At 37.7% G+C, this 23,099-nt stretch overlaps 3 protein-coding genes across 3 annotated transcripts; 2 read left to right on the top strand and 1 right to left on the bottom strand.

The window, feature by feature from the left end:
• Positions 1-697: 697 nt before the first annotated feature.
• On the top strand, positions 698-7,649 carry blvrb (biliverdin reductase B). The gene is made up of 5 exons (XM_067419734.1): positions 698-945; positions 1,732-1,895; positions 4,571-4,658; positions 4,749-4,880; positions 6,946-7,649. Exons 1-5 carry the CDS (start codon positions 861-863, stop codon positions 7,098-7,100), a joined length of 624 nt encoding a protein of 207 aa, XP_067275835.1. The 5' UTR covers positions 698-860; the 3' UTR covers positions 7,101-7,649.
• Positions 7,650-7,758: 109 nt separating this feature from the next.
• On the top strand, positions 7,759-10,636 carry sertad3 (SERTA domain containing 3). The gene is made up of 2 exons (XM_067419733.1): positions 7,759-7,905; positions 9,162-10,636. Exon 2 carries the CDS (start codon positions 9,168-9,170, stop codon positions 10,002-10,004), a length of 837 nt encoding a protein of 278 aa, XP_067275834.1. The 5' UTR covers positions 7,759-7,905; positions 9,162-9,167; the 3' UTR covers positions 10,005-10,636.
• A 2,048-nt stretch (positions 10,637-12,684) lies between these two features.
• On the bottom strand, positions 12,685-20,411 carry kcnk6 (potassium channel, subfamily K, member 6). Its single transcript, XM_067420300.1, has 3 exons — positions 19,978-20,411; positions 16,159-16,554; positions 12,685-13,684 (listed from the first exon to the last, which is right to left on the bottom strand). Exons 1-3 carry the CDS (start codon positions 20,291-20,293, stop codon positions 13,449-13,451), a joined length of 948 nt encoding a protein of 315 aa, XP_067276401.1. The 5' UTR covers positions 20,294-20,411; the 3' UTR covers positions 12,685-13,448.
• Between the last annotated feature and the right edge of the window lie 2,688 nt (positions 20,412-23,099).

Raw genomic sequence — 23,099 nt, 5'->3', positions numbered from 1 at the left:
GAAAAAAAGCCTAAATTCAATCTTTTCATCATATACTGTAAAGCGATCAAGTCTCTTCAGAAAATTTGGTCTAGTTTTACGATCTCTTTATGAACACATTTTTGATGCATCAAGGTTGTTGTGCCACTTTGAAGGACACAAATTTATTCAAAAAGATCTTCCAAAGACAAATTAAAGTCTTATGGGTTTTGAACAACAGGGGGGGTATCTATAAGGTGTATCTTTAGCCCTGTTGTACCCTATACAATGTAATTTACTAACCCATCCTTAATTAACATTTAACAATATGAACAGTAGCACAAAACTATGCTAACGTAACCTATAGCTAGTTATAAATGATGGTATTAAAATGAACTATTTTAAATGTTAAAAAAAAGTTCAAAAACCACAAAATGATATAGGATATTTTAGTTAGCTATTTAGTCATTTTACCTTTAAAAACGTTTTAGGAGGAGCTCGATTATTCAGTTATAGGCGTGTGTTACTTACAACATCACAGATGGTTTGGTTACATTCATTCACACCCACCGACAAGACCCGCCTTTGACATGATTGATTGCTATGATTGGTTAGTGCTAGCTATAAGCATTCAGCGATTGGACAGATCAGAAGTCATTCATGTAGCTGTAGCAACAACAGCAAACAGAGATCAGATCAAGGGCGGGGCTTATCGGAAATCTAGTGGGGACAAAAAACCGCCCCTTTAGTTTTCATTAAAGAGGCGTTACATGACAGCACTGCACTGACACTAACGATCAGGATTTCAGCTAGATATACTGCTAGTGCCTTAGCCCAGCGTGGGGTTAACATTAAACTCTTTTTTCCAGGTGGAATCGACCAAACACCTTCTACTCGTCGATATGTCTGATGCTATTAAAAATGTGGCAATATTCGGCTGCACGGGGATGACGGGGTTAGCGACCTTACCTATTGCAGTGACCGCAGGTAGACTCTTACTGTCTTACACAATGACATTTGGAAAAGAGCTGTTATTTTAAACGTTTCTTCTTCTCCTGTGCTTCACAATATTTCAGTGCAGCAACTGTCTTTGACCTAGCAAAGTAATAGAAAATGTTGTGTCGAAAGTTGTGCTATATAACGTTAGTGAATGAAAAAAGGATTAACATTGTCTGCATAAGAGTTGAATATTAACAATATGTTGAACTTGCATTTTCTGTGGGTTAATTCGTTGTTAAAATGATATTTTTGTTTGCTGAAATATTTTGCTTCAACTTTATGCATTGAGATCACGAGACGTTTATGAAACTTCTTAGTCATGCATAATAACTAATCTGCTGAGTCATACCATGCATTTTAAAGATAAGCATAAACCTTCTTGTCTGTTTTTATCTGGGCATTGCAGAGGTCTTAATCCATTTGCCTCCCCTTTAGTTGGATTATTGTCACTTTTGTTTAGAGTAAATATATATGAATATATAAAGGCAGGCAATTTCAATGAATATCATACAAATTAGTGCTAAAATAGTGATCAATTTGTGTGAGCAGTGTGCAGTCTTTTGAAAATGATGATTGTCTAATCATCTAATCATATCATATGAGCTGATTTTAGAATAAAAATTTATTATTTTGACTCTACTTAGCGTGATTGTTAATTTGGTTGATAGTTGGGAAATCTTATGGTCATCTTGACCAAACAGACATGGCAAAAGTTGCATGACCTATCTGACCAATTCTTCATCTTCTCATGTCTCCGGTTATTTGCTGTTGCAGGTTACAATGTGACTGTGCTGGTGAGAGACGCTGCAAGGCTTCCTCCAGACCACAAGGCCTCCAGAGTGGTGGTGGGCGACGTTCTGAACAAAGATGATGTCAAGAAGACCCTGGAGGGTCAGGATGCAGTCATCATCATTCTGGGGACTAGAAATGATCTCAGTGAGTTCACTTAACCTAAAAACAAATTCACTAATGTAAATATTTTTGTTCTTGGTCATATACACACCATTACAAGATATGAATGTATTTCACTCAAAATTTTAAGTAAGGTCAGCACTTGTCCTATTCCTGGTTCACTTCACGTAAAGATACCGAACCTAAAGGCATAGGGATACTGTATGTTCACAACCTGATTGGTCTAAATACTTTTATTATGTGTATGTATATTAATGTATTTCACAACAGAACTTACTGAAGATCCAAAACAATGCTGTGTGCTGGAATAAATAAATAAATACATATGATAGTATTTTGACCAGCTGAGAACATGTTAAAACAGCAGCAAGAATCCCTTCATCACACACACAAACCAAGATCTGCTGTGAGAAGACCGTAATGAGCAACATCACGACTATGATGAGAGTGTGTGAGCATTATGTCCTTTTTAGGTCGCATCTTGTGACATGTCCCGGTTTTGATTAATTCACATGTCTTTGGTCTGGGTTGTGTTCGTATTTCATTCAAACCGCACCAGTATGTTTGAAAACACACTTTCTTTTCTGTGGTCACGGTCCGCTTATTCGGTTTACACCAGAGTTTGGATGGCAGCGTTCACATTTATTCAAATGAACCGCACTAACAGAGCAATCACTCCAGGGTTCATTTTAATCGAACCAAACATGCCGAGTGTGAACACACCCCTAGGGTGCGATTACTCTGTTAGTGTGGTTGATTTGAATAAGTGTGAACGCTGCCATCTGAACCCTAGTGTGCACCAAAAAAGTAGACCAAAAAAAAGATGGATCTCTCCAAGCAAACTCTGCTGCGGTTTGAATGAAATGTGAACACGACACCAAAAACATACAAATGAAACAAAAACACGAAGATGAGACCCTAAAATGGACAATTCTTACAAATGCTTACCTGATTTTTCTCATCATATTTGTGATGCTGCCCATCACAGCTCGCATCACCTCGTCTCCTCACAGCAGATCTTGGTTTGTGTGTGTGACAGAGGGATTCCTGCCACTGTTTTGACTTTTATACATTTTATAAGCTCTTTACAAGTTCTTAGCTGGTCAAAATACCATCATAGGTTACATACGCAATGGCCCTCATTTATCAAAAGTGCGTACAGCAAATTTCCTGCGTACACCTTGCGTACACCCAAACCCACGGTGACTTTGAGATTTATCAATATGGACGTTGGCGTACGGCGCGCTCAAATCCTACGCCAGCTCAGGAGGTGGTGTACGCACGTTTGAGTTAGTGGGAAAATGTGCAGAAAAGCAATTCCTAACACCACAAAACGCACTGGCAAGATCTGCTATATGACCCACTGTTAAAAACCACAACAACAACATTCAGTGTTTATTTTTGTGCAACATGAACGTCAATGTTTAATTTGTGTGACTTTACCAAAGCGTTTGATTTGTAGGCATATGTATTCCTCCAGTCGCGAGCCTGAGCGCTTTATCTGACGTTTCAGGCCCGCCTGGCCCGGCAGCTGTGCACGCACTGGGACTAAAATAATTCAGACTGACAAAATAATAAAAATGACCTTCTTCTTTTAAATAATAATAAAATCAATAAAAACAACATTCTTCTTCTAAATAACAAGTGTCATTAAGAATAATAATCATAATAATACTAAGAATCTTACAAATTGTCATGTAATTATTAATGTGAATGAATCTTACTCCACATCATCATCACTATTGTACACCCCAATACATGTGCCGTGATACGAAATTAAATGCTAATTTTTTCAAAACGTACTGTAAAATAATGCATTGTGACGGTAATTTATCATCCAAACAGCTTTAAACTGCTGGAGTGCGCTTCTCAACCTCCACACTATAACAGTACTCGTTATTTGTGTCCATATTTTGTTTTTGTAGGTGCCTTTATTCCCACTCTTCGGGGGTTTTTTCCACTTCCCTGGTGATGGTCTCGATGGGCGCGTCTCAATCACCTCAATAGTTCAGTAGTCAGAGCACTGATCAGGGAGTCAGCCCATTGTCTTATGTCCTAATCAGTGCCCTGACTAGTGGACTAGTGAGATGATTGAGCGCGCCCGATCTCCACGTCGGAGAAGTTTCGCTTCTTTGCCATCTTCTGTTTGTCCATGGCGTAAAATGAGGGCGCGGGGGAGGCGGAGACTTGAATATATAGGGGCGTGTTATTCTAATGACGATCGTTTTCAGCCACCGCATTTATCAAGGGCAGGTATTGCATACACCTGGACTGCAGAGGTGCGCACAGCTTCATAAATCAGGCGATGAGAGGAGTGTAAGCATAATCTTACGCCAACATATACACCCGTTTCTACGCAAGATTGATAAATGAGGGCCAATGAGTGCATTTAGCCCAGCACACAGTCTTAAAATAGGCAATACATTATAAAAGATGACCAACCAGGTTGTGAACATATCTCTTCGCCTTTAGGTTCGGTGTTAAAAATGCCAACATGAACATAAGTGGACCAGGACTAAATATTTTTGGGGTTTTTTTTGGTCCGGCCCAAACGAACTAGGCAAACTGAACTACAAGTGTGAACACAATCTTAGAGTAAAAAAGTTGGATAGACTTGATTTTATCCATTAGGAATGTATTGCATTTACCGGTAAAGTAAGTGCACATTATTTACTTGCTCTCTGAAATTTTGTTTGTTGGTCCCACAACGATGATGTCTGAGGGAACGCGGAACATTCTGGAGGTCATGAAATCCCGTGGAATCCGCAAAGTTGTTGCATGCATGTCAGGTATCAATGTCTGAGGCGTTTCCAATCATTAGTGGATAAGTGCATACTTTATGAAGAAATTCCCATCTCTCTCTCTTTCTCTTTTCACAGCATTCCTCCTGTGGGACCGTGCCAGAGTTCCTGCTCGTCTGGTGCCGGTCACTGAAGATCATGACAGAATGTACACTGTCCTGAAGGAGTCAGGACTGGACTATGTGGCGGCCATGCCTCCACATATTGCTGGTAATGAGCATTAAATGTTCGACATCCCTAAAATATGAATTTTAGTTCAGTCATGAAACTCTATGGCGCAGGATGATGGGTCCTTTAACATGCAATCTGCAAGCAGTTACATCATTACCACATAGCACAAGCTGATTGGCTTCTGCTTATCCTGCTGCCAATGAGATTTCTTGCTCAACATTTAAATAGTCTGGTTCATTGTTTGTTTGGTTGGTTACCCTCCACATCCCCCAGAACCACCTGCCTAAATCTGCTACTGGATTTATGTCTATTTATGCAGCTGCAGCATATTTACATGCTCACAGCAGTGTGTCCATACTTGCTACTGCTAATACAGCATCAGCAATAATCAACATCAGTAGCGTAGCAGATCTAGTCTGAGACCAAATACATTTACAGTTACATTGACATTTTATTCAGAGAGTTGCCATGTTTTAATTATGTTTAGAATGTTTTGGCTAGTTATATTGTATCAGTTATACAGTGCCCTCCACAATTATTGGCACCCATGTTTAAGATGTGGTCATGGACTTCTAAAAATTCTCCCTTTTTATAAAACAACATTGAACCCAAATGAAAAAAAAGAGAAAAATCCAACTTTTCATTTAAGTACATTACTTTGGTGGTAAAAAAAAAAATCACACATTTAGGAAAAAAAATAAAACTTGAAATCATGTGTCCCACAATTATTGGCACCCCTAACAATTCCTCTGAAAAATGTAATTTATTTTTTTCTAAATATATTTTTATGTAGTTGCTAAAGTTGGTTAGGGTATCTAGGAAATTTTAATTAGTAATTCATGAGTTCCTGCTTCCCTGGGGTATAAATATGATGTGACACAGAGGCCTAATTCTCTCACCCATTTGTCAACATGGCAAAGACAAGAAACCACACCATTCAAGAAAGGCAGATGTGTGTCGACCTTCATAAGTCAGGCAATGGCTGCAAGAAAATAGCCACTCACCTTAACTTCCCCGTATCTATAGTTTGAGGAATCATTAAGGAGTTTAAAACAACTAATCAGTGACAAACAGAAGAGGTCCCAAGTTTATCTTGCCACAACGCATAGTGAGGAAGATGGTAAGTGAAGTAAAAAAATGTCCTAAGCTCACTGTCACAGAATTGCATCAAAGAGTGGAATCTTTGGGTCACAAAGTCTCCAAAACAACCATCAGATGCTCTCTACATGCCAACAAGCTGTTTGGGAGGCTAAGCGGTTCTGGGACTTCAACTGGGATCGTGTGCTTTGGTCAGATGAGACTAAGATTGAGCTTTTTGGCAACAGACACTCTAAGTGTGTCTGGCGTAAAACAAAAGATTAGTATGCCGAAAAGCACCTCATGCCCACTGTGAAGTATGGAGGATCTGTGATGCTGTGGGCCTGTTTCTCTTCCAAAGGCCCTGGGAACCTTGTTAGGTTGCATGGCATTATGAATGCTTTGAACTACCAGGACATTTTAAATAAAAACCTGATGGCCTCTGCCAGAAAGCTGAAGATAGGTCATCATCACCAGGATAATGATCCAAAACATGTGGCAAAATCTACACAAAAATGGTTCAGCAGTCACAAACTCAAGGCCCTCACATGGCCATCTCAGTCCCCAGACCTCAACCCAATCGAGGACCCAGGACACTATGATCTAGAAAGATTGTGCAAAGAAGAATAGTCAAAGATCCCTCTCTCTGTGTTCTCCAATCTTGTGAAATGTTATAGGAGAAGATTCAGTGATCTCTTGTTGGAAAAAGGGGGTGGAACAAAGTATCAGGGGTGCCAATAATTGTGGGACACATGATTTCAAGGTTTTTTTTTTTTTTCCAAATCTGTGATTTTTTTCTTTCTTTTTTTTTTCTTTTTTTCACCAAAGTAATGTACTTAAACGAAAGGTAGGATTTTTCTCTTTTTTTGCATTTTGGTTCAATGTTGTTTAAAAAAAAAAAAAAAGGATAATTTTTAGAAGTTTGCGATGCCAATAATTGTGGAGGGCTCTGTATATAGTTATATTTATAACAGTTTATGAAGAAATACTGTATGTTTAAGAACATGTCATTTTGTTGTCTTTCTAGATGACAAGCCTTTGACAGAAAAATACACTGTGACTGAGAACATGTTAAAAGGAAGAGTCATCTCCAAATATGACCTGGGCCATTTCTTTGTGAAGTGCCTTTCCACTTCTGAATGGGATGGAAAGACAGTTGGAGTTTGTGGAGACTATAGTTAATCTACTCAGGCCTTTTTTTAATCTATTGTCAGTAAATGTTGTGTATTTTGCACTGTCCAAAAATGACTGTTCACTGCAGAGACAATGGGTGGAGCTTGATATCCACACCCTAACCCTATCCCTGACTAGGTCAAGCTTCACCCATTAGAGGAGAGCTGGATGTCATTTGGCTCTGCAGTGAGCACCATTTGTTATTATTGCAGTTGAAGAAACAGGTTGCGACTGATGCTATTGTAGAAATGTTTTATTCACAGTCAGCCATGATTAATTATGCTAGTGTCAAATATTAGAGAAACTTAAAAATCTGATTCTGATTGCTTTTTTTGTTTTAAATGAACACATGTGCTGCCCAGCAATAAGTGTACTTTTAGTTAATCATAGTTTAAAACTTTATTTAAATGTTTTGTACTTACTGAAAATCAGATGGCTGGATTAAAGAATTCCTCTCTTTTTGTTTTGCCTTAAGAAACATTTAATTAAAATCTAAACTGTCTTTGCTTAATAATGTAGTTTTCTGTTTTTAAATAAATATGCTTTTAATTATGTGTATTATTATGTTGTGTAGAACTTTTTTTTAACCTCTTTAGGTACTTGTACCTTTAAGAACTAGTAAGTACTACACTACAATACCCAGCATTCCAGTTGCGCCTGACGTCAGAACCAATTGAATCACTGGCGGGACAAAAAAATTCCAGCAAACGATTCCGAGTCTTCAGCAGCGTTATATGCTGTAATTTAGGGGTCAAATGTCTGTTTAACTAACAATAGTTACATCGATTTTGGAGTTGGTATACATACTTTACAGGTGAGTGAAACGTCATGCAGACAGTAACAGTGGGTAGTTATTCACCGTGCTAAGCTAGCGCACCGATTTCTGCTTACACAATCTATCTGTGTAACTGTTTTTATGCTTTATTCTTTTTTTAAATTCGTTTTGTTTTAGTTATTTAAGTACATCAAGTTAAACGAAATTAAAATGAGAAGTGTTATAAATAAGTTAATAGTAAATTATAAGTAAATTAAAAATAATAAAATATGTTTTATATATTTTGTTTTCAGTTAATATTCATTATTTTTCTTTCAGGTAACCTTTTTTTAAAAGATTTTAGTTATATATATATATATATATATATAATATATTTGATTTTTATTCTGTTGTTTTTGTCATTTTAATAATTTTTAAAAAATTGTTTTTATTTCACTTTTAGTTAATTTTAGTACATCACTTAAAATGAGAAGTGTTGAACTTGCTTTTTTAAAATATTTTATTTCAGTTAACATCTTTTTTTTTTAAAGGTTTTCTTTATAATAACCCTTATCCAGTAGTGGGTTAAGACGGCCTCTTTGAGTCATTTTGCAATTTAGTTTGCTAATTAGAAAATATAAGCTGATGCATCATCATCCTGCACATGCTAAAACACATGTCTATCTATCTATCTATCTATCTATCTATCTATCTATCTATCTATCTATCTATCTATCTATCTATCTATCTATCTATCTATCATCTTGTTGCAAATGTAATAGTATGCCCAATGATAATAATTGAGATACTATTATACATTTTATTATTTTTTAATCATTTTTTATTTTTATATCTTCATGTTTATTCTCTTGTGTTTTTGTCATTTTAATCATTTTTGTATTCGTTTTTATTTCACTTTTAGTTAATTTAGTACATTAAAATGATAAATGTTGAACTTGCTGAAATAAAATGTTTGTTTTATATATTTTATTTTAGCTAACATATTGTTTAAAAGGTTTTAGTTATAACGCTTACCCAGTAGTGCGGTAAGATGGCCTCTTTAGTCATTTTGCAGTTTTTTTGGCTAATTAGCAAATATTAGCTGATGCAACATCATCCTGCTCATGCTGAACCTGTATCTAAATATGTTACAATTTAAAAGTATATGTAGTATATTGTTCCTAAGCAGGCATATTATTCAACTGTACGAAGTGTCTGTTCGTTTTGATGTATTTTATATATTTAGTTTAATGTTAGGGGCAGTTCAACATGTCTTATATTTGCACAATAAACTCAAACTCACTGTTGTTTTGCAGTGTGAAATGGTGGCCAAAGGACAGAAGCGTAAGCTCCTCCACAGGGAGGACGAGGGAAGAGGTGCAGCGTGGGAAAATCAGCTGCAGTCTGTGCTGGATATCTCCATGGATAAGTTCCATCGGGACCAGGCCCTCAAGGAGCCCAGCTTACTGCACTCGGTTCTTATCAACAACACACTGCGGCAGGTTCAGTCCGAGGTCCGGGCACAGGTAGAGTCCCTGTCCACTGTAAAAATTACTGCTAAATCACAAACTCACTCTGGGTCAGAGCCCGGTTTTCCCATAGGGTCCCCTCCAACAGAACATGATGCACCTCTTTTCTCGCTGAATGCTGAAAATTTGGAGGACGGCTTCATGGCCTGGACTTCAGAAGACGATTTGTCTCTATCTTCAGCCATCTCTGCCATTCTCAAAGACCTAGATACAGTTATGGATGCCGGCCAGGGGCCGTGTGCGCCTCAGCGGGCTCCGCTCGGCCCTATAGAGAATCTAACAGGAGATGTTAGGCTCACACAGTATCCTCTGTCGAGTTCAAGAACTGAAAAAACATCCAACGTGGGACCATCCATCAAAACAGAGGCGGCGTATCCAGGTTATCCTCAGGATGTAACTTTAGATAAACTTCTCCTGGACATCGACACATCTGTGTTTGAACCGGAGGTGAATCTTCTGCAAGGCTTCTCCGTCACAGCCGACGATTTAGTGAAGTGTCTACCGTCCCTGTCCAAACCTCCCTCAGCATCCTCTTCCTCATCTTTAGACTCTCGTGGTCAGGCCACGTGGGAAATCCAGGACATAGAGCATGTTATGGACATCCTAATGCGAACGTACCCGCAGAGCTGATTATGATATTAAAGTTATTTGATGATAAACTTTCTTTTTTAAAGGTGTACTGATGACATTTTCACTGATATATAACAAGGGATTGAACAAGACTGTTCTCCACACGATTATGATTTGCTACCTCATTTCTACCAACTTGTCATGTTCAGTGTCAGCTGATAGTTAATAGCAGTCATTAGTCCTCTTGATGGAATACAGATTTCTAGTTCGGTTCTGTTGAAGATTCATTCCTGGATGTGTCAATTAACAGTACAGAAAAGGACCACAGGACTTTTAAACAGTTATTTTGAAGTTTTTACAAATGTTTCTATATATATTTTGTACTTTTCAAAATTATATTGTTCTCTAAGATAATGCACTTTCCACCTAAACAAAATGATATTTTTTGATATGTCGTTTGCAGGTTATCTTTAAGAGTGCCCCTGCTGGATTTTGACTACGGTCATTAAAATATGAGTGTGTATATTTTTAGTTTAAAGGTCATATAATATGCAGTTATTATCGTACATGAGCATTATGAATACACTGGCATGGAGATGCCTATGCAAAATATTTACTATTGACAATATGTAATTCTAATGTGAATATTATCTGTCTTTGTATACTATTGTTATACTTCAAATAAAGTGCTACTTGATGACATCATGTGGCTAAATGAGGAATTTGTTTAAGAAAGTGAATCACGAGTGAAACGCCTTTTTAATCAAATGCCAAATGCTATGTAGATGACTTAATATTTGAATAGGAATGGTTTCATGGTATGAAAGGCGTTTAGAAATTCCAACAATAAACTTACTGGAACTTCTAGCAGATTACAAAATAAGACATCCATACCATTCTCAAACCATTAAAAGTCTACTCTAGAGGACAAGGATGAGCCATTAGATTCTTTAGGAAATGTTCCTTAAAGGGTTTATAATTTCATATATCACTGACGTGATGCTGGTGGAGGAAACACTTTCTGATTCACACCTTCCAAATAACGGGATGCAATAATATATCTGGTGACTGCAGGCAATGGGAGATGTTCAAATTCACTTTAAAGGTGTCATGAACTGCCTTTTTAATTTTTTTATACTGTTGTCTGATTTTTAAAATCTGGTTTTTACATTCAAAAACACAATATCTATTAAGTAATAGGCTATTTTCTACACTGGTTTGGCTCTCTCCTGAACGCTGGGTTCTGATGGGCGTGCCGCACTGGACTACTTAGAAGTAAACGCCCACGGCTAGGATTTGGATAAGATTTGCATATTTCATGAGCTTCAGCTCCCCTGTCAGACTCAGTTCACGTGAGGGAGGGATTGATTTGAAAGCGGCTGGAATAATTATCTGACAAGGCTCTCAACCCGTATTTATCAAACAAACACAATGATTTATCTCTCATCCACCTACAATTGATTTATTTTTTTATTACCTGGCCCGCCCGATCGGTGGATATAAGCGCGAACCACACACACGTGAACGCCCTTCAAACTCAAAGGAGATCAAGAAATTATTTTTATTTCACTATTTAAGATTAACCGACCTGCAAAACACAGCTCCGGGATGTTGGGCTTTGCGAGCCCTGGGAGTCTGATCCCTAATCGCAATGAAACAACAAATGAGGGATTCTCCAGCCTGTGACAGCGTGCTGGTATGCTTAGACACGTGTACATACACATAATCAGTACGATCTGCAACAATGCAATATTATCGCATATAAAAAAACATGTTTTACTCACATAAGTGTGCTGCACCATTCCTGTCGTATCCAATATAGAAGAGACAGTATTGTGTTTTAATCTCATTATGTCTGCAAATCCAGTGTCGACCTGAGACTTGTATACAAACGAGCTCCACGAGTCGGTGGGCGGGGCTACAGAAGCAGGCGTTTACCCCTTCTAATACCTCATTGATTAGAGAGCCTCCTTTTCAGGGCCTGATGTCTATAAAAGCTTTTCTTTTACAAACAGGGAAGTTTTCAGCTCTGAAACTTATAGGATATTCTTATATTACCATTACCTTTTTTATATCAAAGGCTCAAGGGAAAGTTGATTTCTCAATTCATGACCCCTTTAATGTTCTTCAAACCATTCTGTCAAGTCTTGCTGTGTGTATTGGTGTATTATGCTGATACACGGCAGCCCCTTCAGGGTAAAATATTTGAACCATTAGGTTGACATGGTTTTCCAGAATGGTTCGGTAGTCCTTGGCAGTGACGCAACCATCAAGCACAGTAGGGAATGCCATGGTATTGCAGCCCAAACGATCACTGGGTTAAGCCTCTTTGGGGCTCCTCTGGACTGTTACTCACACAGGGAAAGAGAACAATTCATTTCACCTAAGATTTACACGGATTGAAACCAACATTTGGCATTGGCATAAGTAACCAATATATAGAATTTGAGGTTGAACCAAACACAAATGAATCTTCCAGTTGATTCGCTCAAACACAATTCCACACAAAACTCAACTCATCACTCCAGACCTCAAATCCATAGTCAATGACCCATTCAGTCTGCGCAAACTAACAAAGATTAGTCACCAGGCCGCACATAAAAAGGTGTGTAACCTCCAACACTATATTGGCTATTGAGTGCTTAAAAAGAATAAAACAGCATGTGTAAAGGGAAACCTTCCTATAACTCCACAGCTACAGACTCATGATGCATTTCATCAAACCTAACAAAGCACATACAACATCACAGATTATCAAAACAGCTTTTATTTGATTTTTCTGCATGCATTTCTTAAAACACCTTTTGTTCTGACGTGAATATCAGGCACCCTTTTTTGTTCCCTACCATCCAACGGCAAAAATACAAAGAATAATTGATGAATGTACAGTACAATAAAAGACAAGACGACTGTGTCCAGCATAATGGTCATTGACTGTCAATTAGAAAGTGTAAAAAGTCAATTTTAAAGTGCATCTGAAGTTCTCCACATGTCTGGACATAAAAACAGCATTAACTAGCTATGAAAACAATGCTTCATTTCACACTCCTTGATAAACAATACAATACTGGAAGGGTGGCAAACAGCAGCATTGTCTTCCTGTTTCTACGGTCCAGAGCGGTCTTGGTCCAAACAGCAACAACAAAAAGTCTGGAAATATATCTAAATATGAAAACAGCCATCAGTTATAAATCCTACACAAAAACAATGCAAGACAAGATTCACACTTAGGACACAATGAGCAAGTTTTCAGTTTAAAAGCAATGGCAACATTACTAAAGTCTTGAAGAAAAAAATCATTTGGTTCATGAAAACGATCAATCTGCTCAGCTTCTTTGTTTCAACATATCATCAGAAGCTGTTCTGCCCAACAGTTAGGGGTACTGTATTGCACGCGTTCATACTCGACAGTCTTGACTTTGGCGGTGCTGCAGTGGCAAGCTGCTAAAGACAAATTACAAGTGAAATAAGTGACCTTATGTGAATAAGGAAAGATCTAGTATTTTATCCATTTATGGAGTTGTAGGACACTTGAGAGCTGGGTTCCTGCGGCTTGATTGAGGCTTTCTCAGCCTCGGGTGATTCGTCATCAGGCCCGCGTTCTATTATTGGCGCTTTGTCCTCATCTTCCTCCTCGCAGCTTGGCAGCTGGAAGAAAGCTGTCCACCCATAAACATCTGCTAGCTTGTGGAAGGTGCGAAGGACCAGGAACATGACCATCAAGCCCACAAACAGGTACACTGCAAGAGAAGAGAACAAGAACTCATGTAACTAAACAACTTTAAATAACATTAAAAGTGAAGCCGATATATTTCAGAGCTTTGTAGAATATTTTTTTTAATAATATAATTAATATATAATATAATATAATATAATCACTATTAGTGCCAAAAGTATTGGGACAAGTATTGAGGTGTTCCAATCACGTCCATGGCCACAGGTGTATAAAATCAAGCACTTAGGAATGCAGATGCTTCAGCAAACATTTGTGAAAGAATGGGTCGCTCTCAGGAGCTCAGTGAATTCAAGCGTGGTGCCGTGATAGATTGCCACCTGTGCAATAAGTCCATTCGTGAAATTTCCTCACTACTAAATGGTAATATAACTATAAGCAATTGGTAAATATAAGTGTAAGCAATTGGGAACGACAGCAACTCAGCCTTGCAGTGGTAGGCCATGTAAAAATCACAGAGAGGGGTCAGCTCATGCTGAGGTGCACAGTGAGCAAAAGTCACCAACTTTCTGCAGAGTCAATAACTACAGACCCCTAAACTGCATGCGGCCTTCAGAATAGCTCAATAACAGTGCGCAGAGAGCTTCATGGAATGGGTTTTCATGGCCGAGCAGCTCATCCAAACTTTACATCAAGTGCAATGCAAAGGGTCGGATGCAGTGGAGTAAAGCACGCCGCCATTGGACTCTAGAGCAGTGGAGACGTGTGCTCTGGAGTGACCAATCACACTTCTCTGTCTGGCAATCCGATGGGGAAGTCTGGGTTTGTCGGTTGCCAGGAGAACGGTAGTTGCCTGACTGCATTGTGCCAAGTGTAAAGTTTGGTGGTGGGTAGATTGTGGTAAAGTGTTGTTCTTCAGGTGTTGGGCTTGGCCCCTTAGTTCCAGTGAAAGGAACTCTTAATGCTTCAGCATACCAAGACATTTTAGACAATTTCATGCTTTGTGGGAATAGTTTGGGGATGGCCCCTCCTATACCACCATGACTACACCAGTGCACAAAGTGTCGGTCCATAAAGACAAACGAGTCCATAAAGCGAGTTTGGTGTGGAGGAACTTGACTGGCCTGCACAGAGTCCTGACCTCAACCCGATAGAACCCCTTTGGGATGAATTAGAGCGGAGACAGAGCCAGCCCTTCTCGTCCAACATCAGTGCCTGACCTCACAAATGCGCTTCTAGAAGAATGGTCAAAAATTCCCATAAACACACTCCTAAACCTTGTGGAAAGCCTTCACAGAAGAGGTGATAGCTGTTATATTAAGAATGGGATGCCATTAAAGTTCATGTGCATGTAAAGGCAGGCATCCCAAAACCTTGAATATAATATAGTGTATATCAGAGCTTTGTAGAGTGGGAATATATATTATATTATAAATATAAATAATTATGTATGCCAGCCCACTGGCAGTTGGTATGATATGCATAAGCTTTCCACAGCAATAATAACATGGACAGGCACATGGATAAAATATTTTTTTGGGGGGGAAAGTAAATTTGACAATTGCATCCATGTTTCCTAGGATAGATTCAATTATATTAGCGAATATAACAGCTTCCACTCTTCTGAGAAGGCTTTCCACAAGATTTGGGAGTGTTTCTTTGGGAATATTCATCAAGAAGAGCATTTGTGAGGTCAGAAACTGACCTTATACCACATTAATACAAATTCAGCTGTTCAATGAAATTTTTTGCTTGGCATTTTTAATGTTTCATTCAGATGAGACTTACTTGGATACAACAATGAAAGTCACTTTTTACTCCTAATATTTTTCCTTATACCTAATCATGTTTGTATTGGCATACGCATCATACTGTATACATTTACATTTATGCATTTGGCAGACGCTTTTATCCAAAGCGACTTACATTGCATTCAAGGTACACATTTAACATTTTTTTTCAATTATTGCTTTCCCTGGGAATCGAACCCATGACCTCGGCGCTGCTAGCGCCATGCTCTACTCATTGAACTACAGGAAAGGCATTTATACTAAATGCCAGACGCCCAGGTTGGACATCGGGCATTTTTGGTAATCGGGCCGTCTTTGAAACCGAGGGGTGAGTCTTACGAGACACATTATCAGTACATGGGATTCTGACTTTATTGCATAAGTGTTTTTAGCTAAGAATAAACTAAAAAAAGTTACACAGTGTAGCTTTAAGAGATGAAAATTACTCTTCAGGTCATATTGACTCTAAAAGCATTATTAAGAAATTAATATTTCTTAATAATAATTAATTCACAAATAAATAATTTATTTACTTAAACTACTGGTATATAGAATAAATAGTACATTTGTTTACATTGTAAAGTTTATAGTTGATGTTATGTTAAATACAGGTCTTTGTAAAATATAGCCTTTTCTGTTGAAAACTTTATAAAGCCCTATCTGGGTTAAAGCCTTCACACCTTTCTCACCTTTTTTTGAGCTCAAGCAAAAGTTCTCTGAAAGGAAACACGAGGAGATTCCAGTCTCTTACCCATGACTGAGATCTTGTACAAAGCTCTGAGTCTCTGTCCAGGCTTTTCCGCTGGCACAAAGTCCCCCAGTCCTATGGTGCAGAGGGAGATGAAACAAAAGTAGAAGGCGTCTAAGAAAGACCACGATTCTTCTATGGAGCTGAACACCAGCGCAGGTATCACGAAGAAGCCGAGCACCACCAGGATCAGAAGTACGATGAAGTGCACAACACTGGCTCCGCGGGGGTGCAGGCCTGCCCTCTGCTGGCACATGGAGATCGGCCCGTAGGTCAGAGGGTGCATGAGGCGCTGCACGCAGGCTGTGAGCACTAGCATGGTGAAGGGCACGCCGATCAAAGCATACACGATGGAGAAAGCTTTCCCCGCATCAGAGAGTGGCGTAGTGTGGCCGTATCCTAGAAGAGAGAGAGAGAGAGAGAGAGAGAGAGAGAGAAAAAAAAAGAATATTTGCAGGGGACTGATACTTCATGTCAAGTCAAATTTATCCGTCTAGTGGTTTTCACAATATATTTTGTTTCAAAGCAGTAGGCTATATCATTTCAACGTATGTATATAATGCCCATAGAGCAGGTTTTATGGCTGGGCAATATGACAATATAGAACAATGATATGAGTGACTTAGATCTAGCTATATTGCATGTATAGGGTTGTCTGTGCCACAGTGCCTCAGAGCATTCAAGGAAATTAAGATATTTATATTGGCCAGTATATGTTCTTTTTGACATGTTTATTCAGTTTTAACATGATCACTGAACAATACTAGCCTAGAAATCTAGACGCACCCTAGCGGCAGCAAATCTAATCTTCCCGCGAGTGTCGTCTAGCAACTATTAATTCACTTCTGAGCTGTAAATGCCAAACTCTGGTTGGGCCAATCACATCGTGTATAGAGTCGGTGGGTGGGGCTTAACATAGTGACGGCAGAGTTGCGTTTGCGTGCTTCTAGTAAACACAGAAACTGGCGAACGGCGGCGGTCTTTCGAATCAGCTTTGATCGCGATTCTGGAAGACTTGGAGTTGAGCTTTTCTCTGAGAAAAGAACAAAGAACGGCACTGAAGTCATTCTTAAGAAGGGAAGATGTGTTCGGAGTTTAGCTGACCAGATACGGCAAAAGTTTAATCTTTCAATGAGCTCCACTTCACCTTCGTTGCTCCGGTTGGTTGTAGCACTATCCAATCGCGTGGAGAGGGAGTTTTAAAGACAACCGTTTATCCGCCCCTCGGATTGAGCTGTCAATGGTGAGTTTCCAGACCAAACATCTTGACCAAACATACCCCAAATAAATAAATAAAATAGGGACTAGAGTACGAATAAACATGAAAAATACAGGTGACACTTTACAATAAGTTTCATTAGTTAACTACACAAGTTAACATGAACCAATTATGAACTGCACTTATAAAGCATTTATTTATCATCGTTAATGTTAATTTCAACATTTACTAATGCATTAATAAAATCTTGTTAATATTATTTAATGCAATGGGAACTAACATGAACAAACCATGAACAGCTGTATTTTTATTAAAAGCAGAAATGGCACCGGCGACTGTGGCAAAATAAAAGTCCCGCTGCTCATGAGCCGTGTGTTTGCGTAACAATCGCTCCAGCAGCCGTGCTCAGCTCCTCAACACTCGGTCCTGCTCTGCTTCATACCACAGTAACGTTAATAAAACACATTCATGAACATGATTTCTGCCCGAGTCCTATCCTGAATCTTTCCCACCGGCGGTGAGGGAAAGACCACATGTCCCGAGATTCTGCACTGAAACTACGCCTTTGTTTAGAATAGGCGAGCTCTAGTGGATGAAAAAGTTACATGGTGCACCTTTAGGTGAAAATAACTGGTTTTCAAAGAGTTTTGATATGATTCATTTCAATTAGAAATGTTTCTGATTTTAGCCAGAAGAACTATACTGCAATTTTAAAGACATTAAGGAATGACAATTACTTATATCCTCACGGTACAAAATTTTCATGTGAGATTTCATGCGAGATGCTCTGACTTCCATCTGGGATACTTTAACCAAAAATTACGATTCTTACATCATTCGCTCTCATGTCGTTATAAACATGTATGACAGTTTCTTCAGTGGAGCACAAAAGATGATATACTGAACTGTTTCATCATGTTCATACAATGGAGGTCAATAGAGTTCAAAAACAACTTTTGACCCCACTTAGATTGTATGGATTTAAAAAAAAAAAAAAAAAAACTTCAAATTCTCATTTCTGTGTTGTACAGAAGAAAGTCATACATGAGTGTGATTATCTTGCTAATTATACAACGCATGTGATTTCCTGACTGCATAACTCTTCAGTGTAATCTAATACAGAGCGGGGTCAGCTACATAGTACACAGGTTAACATGCTCGATGAAAGGAAAGCTTTATACAGACAAACAGGTCAAAGGATTGATTTCCCATGATACTGTTTACAGGACATAAACCGAGAAGCCCAGTTAAAGCAAATAAAGCCTGCACCATGCCTAAACTCAAGAGTCGAATGTGTGTTTGACAAAAGGAACTGCGTTCTGTCAAAACTGTATGTAATATGCAACCACAAACAAATTTCTCACCCACACTGCAATTTGAATGCCAGCGCATCTGCCTCCCATGCAAATTTTTACACTTCCTATATCACTGAACTATGAAAACTCACTACTCAGGAAGAGTCATTTATAACTTTATGAAATAATGAAGTGGTATTTGTTCGCACCACTACTAAAACATGTTTGTTATTCTAATTAAACTCGCCTCACAAGTTCATGAAAGATATTTAAGTTATTTACACAAGGCACCCTAAATTCCACACTAGCTTAACTTCCATTACCGGTTCAACCACATGCTTAGATCTAACAAAGGAAACCTTCAATGTCATTTAACCAGTAAGATTTAAAACAAACAAAAAAACGGTGTAAAAAAAACTAAACAAACAAGACATTAAACTATTTCACCGAAAAATCAATTCTGTCATAATTCTGTCATAATTTTCTCTCTCTCTCTCTCTCTCTCTCTCTCTCTCTCTCTCTCTCTCTCTCTCTCTCTCTCTCTCAACACAGATGATATTTTAATTTTGAAGAATATGGGGAACTAGACAGTTTATGGTTTATGGACCCTATTGACTTGCACAGTAGAGAAAAAATACTATATGGAAGTCAATGGTTTCATAAACCGTTTGGTTTATTAACAGAAAGAAATTCATACAGGTTTGGAACAACTTGAGAGTTAGATTTTTGGGTGAACCATTCCTTTAGTTCAACATTCGATTTAAAATCTAATTCCAGCTTGTGATGTTCCTTTGTTACAGAAAACCACTAAACTCATTATAATTTGAATAAACTTTATTTCATTCTATTTGAACAATAAATATAAATCTAAATGGTCTGTTTAATCAAATAAGCAAAATCCAAATACGGATTTTATATATTTTTGTCCAATAAAAATATGGTAATTAATTGCTTTAATTAAAGCCAGCTCCATTTTCATCCTGTTGGGCTAGGATATTTTATTATGCAGTCCAAACACTGGTTAGAAATCAATCAATTTCATTAACAAAAAGCTATTTTAAGTTCACAGTCTTTGTAAAGTCTGTGTTTTTTTTATTTTATTAAATGCTACTGACTATTGTTTTGACAGTAGACTGTATGTTCCGTTCTGGCGGCGAACTTTGGAACGTTTGGAACTTCGAATGTTTGTGGAGTTCTACAGTATAATACACTCACGTCAGCTACAAGGAGCTGCTAAACGTATAAAGATCCGATAGGATGTATCAAACGGGCGCAGCATCAATTCAACTTTGTTCCTGTGAAACTCACCCACTGTCGTGACCATCGTGTTGGCAAAGAACAGAGAAGACGCCAAATCCCAGTTTGTCCGGAGCGAGGCATTTTCAAGGACGGACACGCCGTATTTATTGGCTTTTAAAACTCGTTCTAAGAAACTTTCAAGGGCCGTGGCGTTGATGCAGCTCAGGTTGAGGAACTCGGCTTTCAGGGAGTTCAGGTCTGATTTCAGAGTGTCTTCGACGGGCCGCTCGATGGCAGAGAAAACAAGCGCTCCCAATATCAAATAAGTGATGTACGCTAAGATGAAGCCACAGAGCACAAAGCAAGACCTGAACGCCGTGGACATGGTGGGGTCTTCTGTAACGCGATGAAAGCGATTCTCAATTTGTTGCAGTGATGTGTTCGACTGATTTAACTCCACCCTTCCTCAAACAACTCTCCACCCTCTTTGACAAAAGTTGGCCACGGTGGCCAGGAAATAACTGTACTCATTCACTCAGTCACATGGGGTTTGCAAGGTGCAGCACAAACTTACCGTTCTTCACACGAGCTCTTTCATTTACACCCAACTGAGAAACCCATTATACACATAACTGTGTGAGATTACCATTAAGAGCTCACGAAAGTCTTAAAGGTGCACTATTCAGTACTTTAAAAAGTATTAAACCTACAGAAATTGACAAAAAAAATGTCTTAAAATGATCAGTCGTTTCAGTCTTCTAGGAAAAAGCTGTTTTGTCCTGCATTGAGTGGGTTTCTCCACCATGTTGAGATCACTAAGCAAAAACTTACTGAGTGTGTATTTTAAAGTGTGAGACACTACAAGCAAAAACAATGTATTTGTTCATGCATCTGTCAATTTGTATGGAAGCTTGTTTCCGGAACAGCATAAGACATTTTTAAAATTAATTGCGACTTTTTATCTCACAATAGCGAGTTTTTCCTGCAACTGTGACTATAACACGCATTTACAAGTGTTTATTGCAATTCTGTATTTTCTCGAAATTCTGAGTTTATAATTCACAATAGCAAATTTATTTTGCATTTCTGACTTTTCTTGCAATTGTACGTTTATATCTCGCAAATTCTGGCTTTATAACTCACATTTGCAAGTTTATACCTCGCATGACTTTGGCAACACTGTTGTAAGAGTGTATACAGTTACTTTGAAAAAGTAATCGGATTACTGATTCCTCTTTTAAAAAGTAACTTAGTTACTTTACAGATTGCTTGGTTTTAAAAGTAACTATAAGATTACAAGTTATTTTATTAGTTACATTCAGCAGTTGCCGACAAAACCCCTGCCGCCTCAACATAGAAATGGCAAACTTTTTTGTCAACAGTCACTTTAATGGAAGTGCATTTTTAACAGTAACGTCAAAAATGTATCTCCTGACATTTTAAGTTGAAATTAAAAAAATATTTCCTGAAAAAATACTCTCCCTGAGACGCAAGAAGAAAGCAAAAAAATATATATTTTAATTTTTTACTAAGGAAAATGACTAATATAGTAACACATTGACTTGGATAAGTTACTTTAATATGATTACTGCTTTGGAAATAGTAACGCGTTAGATTACTCTAAGGTTACTGAAAAAAGTAGTCCGATTAGAGTAACGTGTTACTGGCGTCACTGCTTAAAAATAAAGGTTCTTAAATTACTGTTTGGCAGGGTGTATGGTTCCATGAAGAACCTTTAATATCCAAATAATCTTTCTATTGTTCAAAAGGTTGTTTGTATTGCAGAACGGTTCTTTAGAATATAAAATGATTAGGAAAAAAGGGTTCTTTAAGGAACCTTTCACAAAACGGTTCTTTGGGGGAACTGAAAATGGTTCTTCTATGGCATCACTGTGAAAACTGAAAACCCATTTTTGGTTCTTCCTGGCATCTTTATTTTTAAGGGTGTAACTCACAATTTTAAGTTTATATCTCGCAATTCTGACTTTATAACTCACAATTGCAAGTTGCAATACCTTTTTTATTTTTCATACATAGCGAACACATGCAAGCTTCCATCATTTTGAGAATTTGGGCTTTTTAGCTGTTCATAAAGTGTTCAGACTAGTGGAAAGAAAACATCCAAAATACAGTTTTAAGTGTATATTTTATAGCATTTCACCTATTTGCGTCTGTACATAGCACATCTTTAAATGCATTTTTCTCAAGTTTTTTTCTCTTGCTTCTCTTGTCAGAAATCTCTACTTTAGCAGCACTCACATACACCAATCTGTACAGTATCATTCCTACCTATAATCTGAAGGTTTTTTATGGAGGGGATTGTTCATATATAATTTATTTATAAAATATGATGTTATACATTTTATTTCTAAACAAATTGTGAAAATGTATCTGGCTGTTTTTTAAAGTGATAAGAGATGTTCAAAATCCCCTCTGTAAACACATTGACTAAAAGATGTAAAAAAAAAAAAAAAAAAAATGAAACAAGAATTTTAAACCTGGCTTTATCCAATGTTCAGTTTTTTGTTCTAGATATTTATGCAAATTGGTGTATATTTAATTAGCTTAACATTTTTATAAAAAAAAAATCCTCATTTGCACATTTAAACATAACATTTCAGAAAACGTGTAATACTACTTTTTTTTATTATTAATCATGGGGAAGTATGGAGATATTTATTAGTTAATTTAAAAAAAAAAAAAACGTATTCACCTGGTGTGTAGGGAGGGGATGAATTTTGCCTGATACAGATAACCACTAATTATTTATATTTAAAGCCAATAACTTCTAAATACAAATGTATATAATTTTTGAGAACCTGATTACAAAAACAAAAGTCTCCTAATTAAAAGGCATGTCCCAAGCACACAATTAATGTTCTCATCATTTTATGTGGCCTATATGAGAGACTTGTGCTGCACATGTTGCACTTTTTGAAGTGATTACAATCATATTTCAAGAAATTCAAAACCATCATGGTGAACAGTGTTCATCTGAAGTGTCTCAGCTATAATAACCCTACATTACTTATCAGCCAAATTTTCTCATTGGGCCAATAACGTTAACATTTAAAATGAACATATATCGTCCGACACCGATATGGTGGATGACATATTGTGCATGCCATGGGGTGTCTTGCTTTAAGAAGCCATTGGTTTTATAGGTAGCCTCTAAAAGTTTATTCATATGT

Source organism: Pseudorasbora parva, chromosome 16 (assembly GCF_024679245.1).
Source record: "Pseudorasbora parva isolate DD20220531a chromosome 16, ASM2467924v1, whole genome shotgun sequence".
Classification (NCBI taxonomy): Eukaryota; Metazoa; Chordata; class Actinopteri; order Cypriniformes; family Gobionidae; genus Pseudorasbora; species Pseudorasbora parva.
The sequence above is the reverse complement of the archived record's forward strand: the minus strand, read 5'-3'. Positions and strand labels throughout refer to the sequence as shown.

What these genes read in the sequence shown, in the direction of transcription:
- blvrb (XM_067419734.1), top strand. Translation starts at nt 861, where the DNA reads ATGTCTGATGCTATTAAAAATGTGGCAATATTCGGCTGCACGGGGATG. An exon ending in ACCTATTGCAGTGACCGCAG is followed by an intron (nt 946 to 1,731) that starts GTAGACTCTTAC and finishes TTGCTGTTGCAG; the next exon opens with GTTACAATGTGACTGTGCTG. An exon ending in CATGCCTCCACATATTGCTG is followed by an intron (nt 4,881 to 6,945) that starts GTAATGAGCATT and finishes TTGTCTTTCTAG; the next exon opens with ATGACAAGCCTTTGACAGAA.
- sertad3 (XM_067419733.1), top strand. Translation starts at nt 9,168, where the DNA reads ATGGTGGCCAAAGGACAGAAGCGTAAGCTCCTCCACAGGGAGGACGAG.
- kcnk6 (XM_067420300.1), bottom strand. Translation starts at nt 20,293, where the DNA reads ATGTCCACGGCGTTCAGGTCTTGCTTTGTGCTCTGTGGCTTCATCTTA. An exon ending in CACGATGGTCACGACAGTGG is followed by an intron (nt 16,555 to 19,977) that starts GTGAGTTTCACA and finishes TCTCTCTTCTAG; the next exon opens with GATACGGCCACACTACGCCA. An exon ending in GTACAAGATCTCAGTCATGG is followed by an intron (nt 13,685 to 16,158) that starts GTAAGAGACTGG and finishes CTTCTCTTGCAG; the next exon opens with TGTACCTGTTTGTGGGCTTG.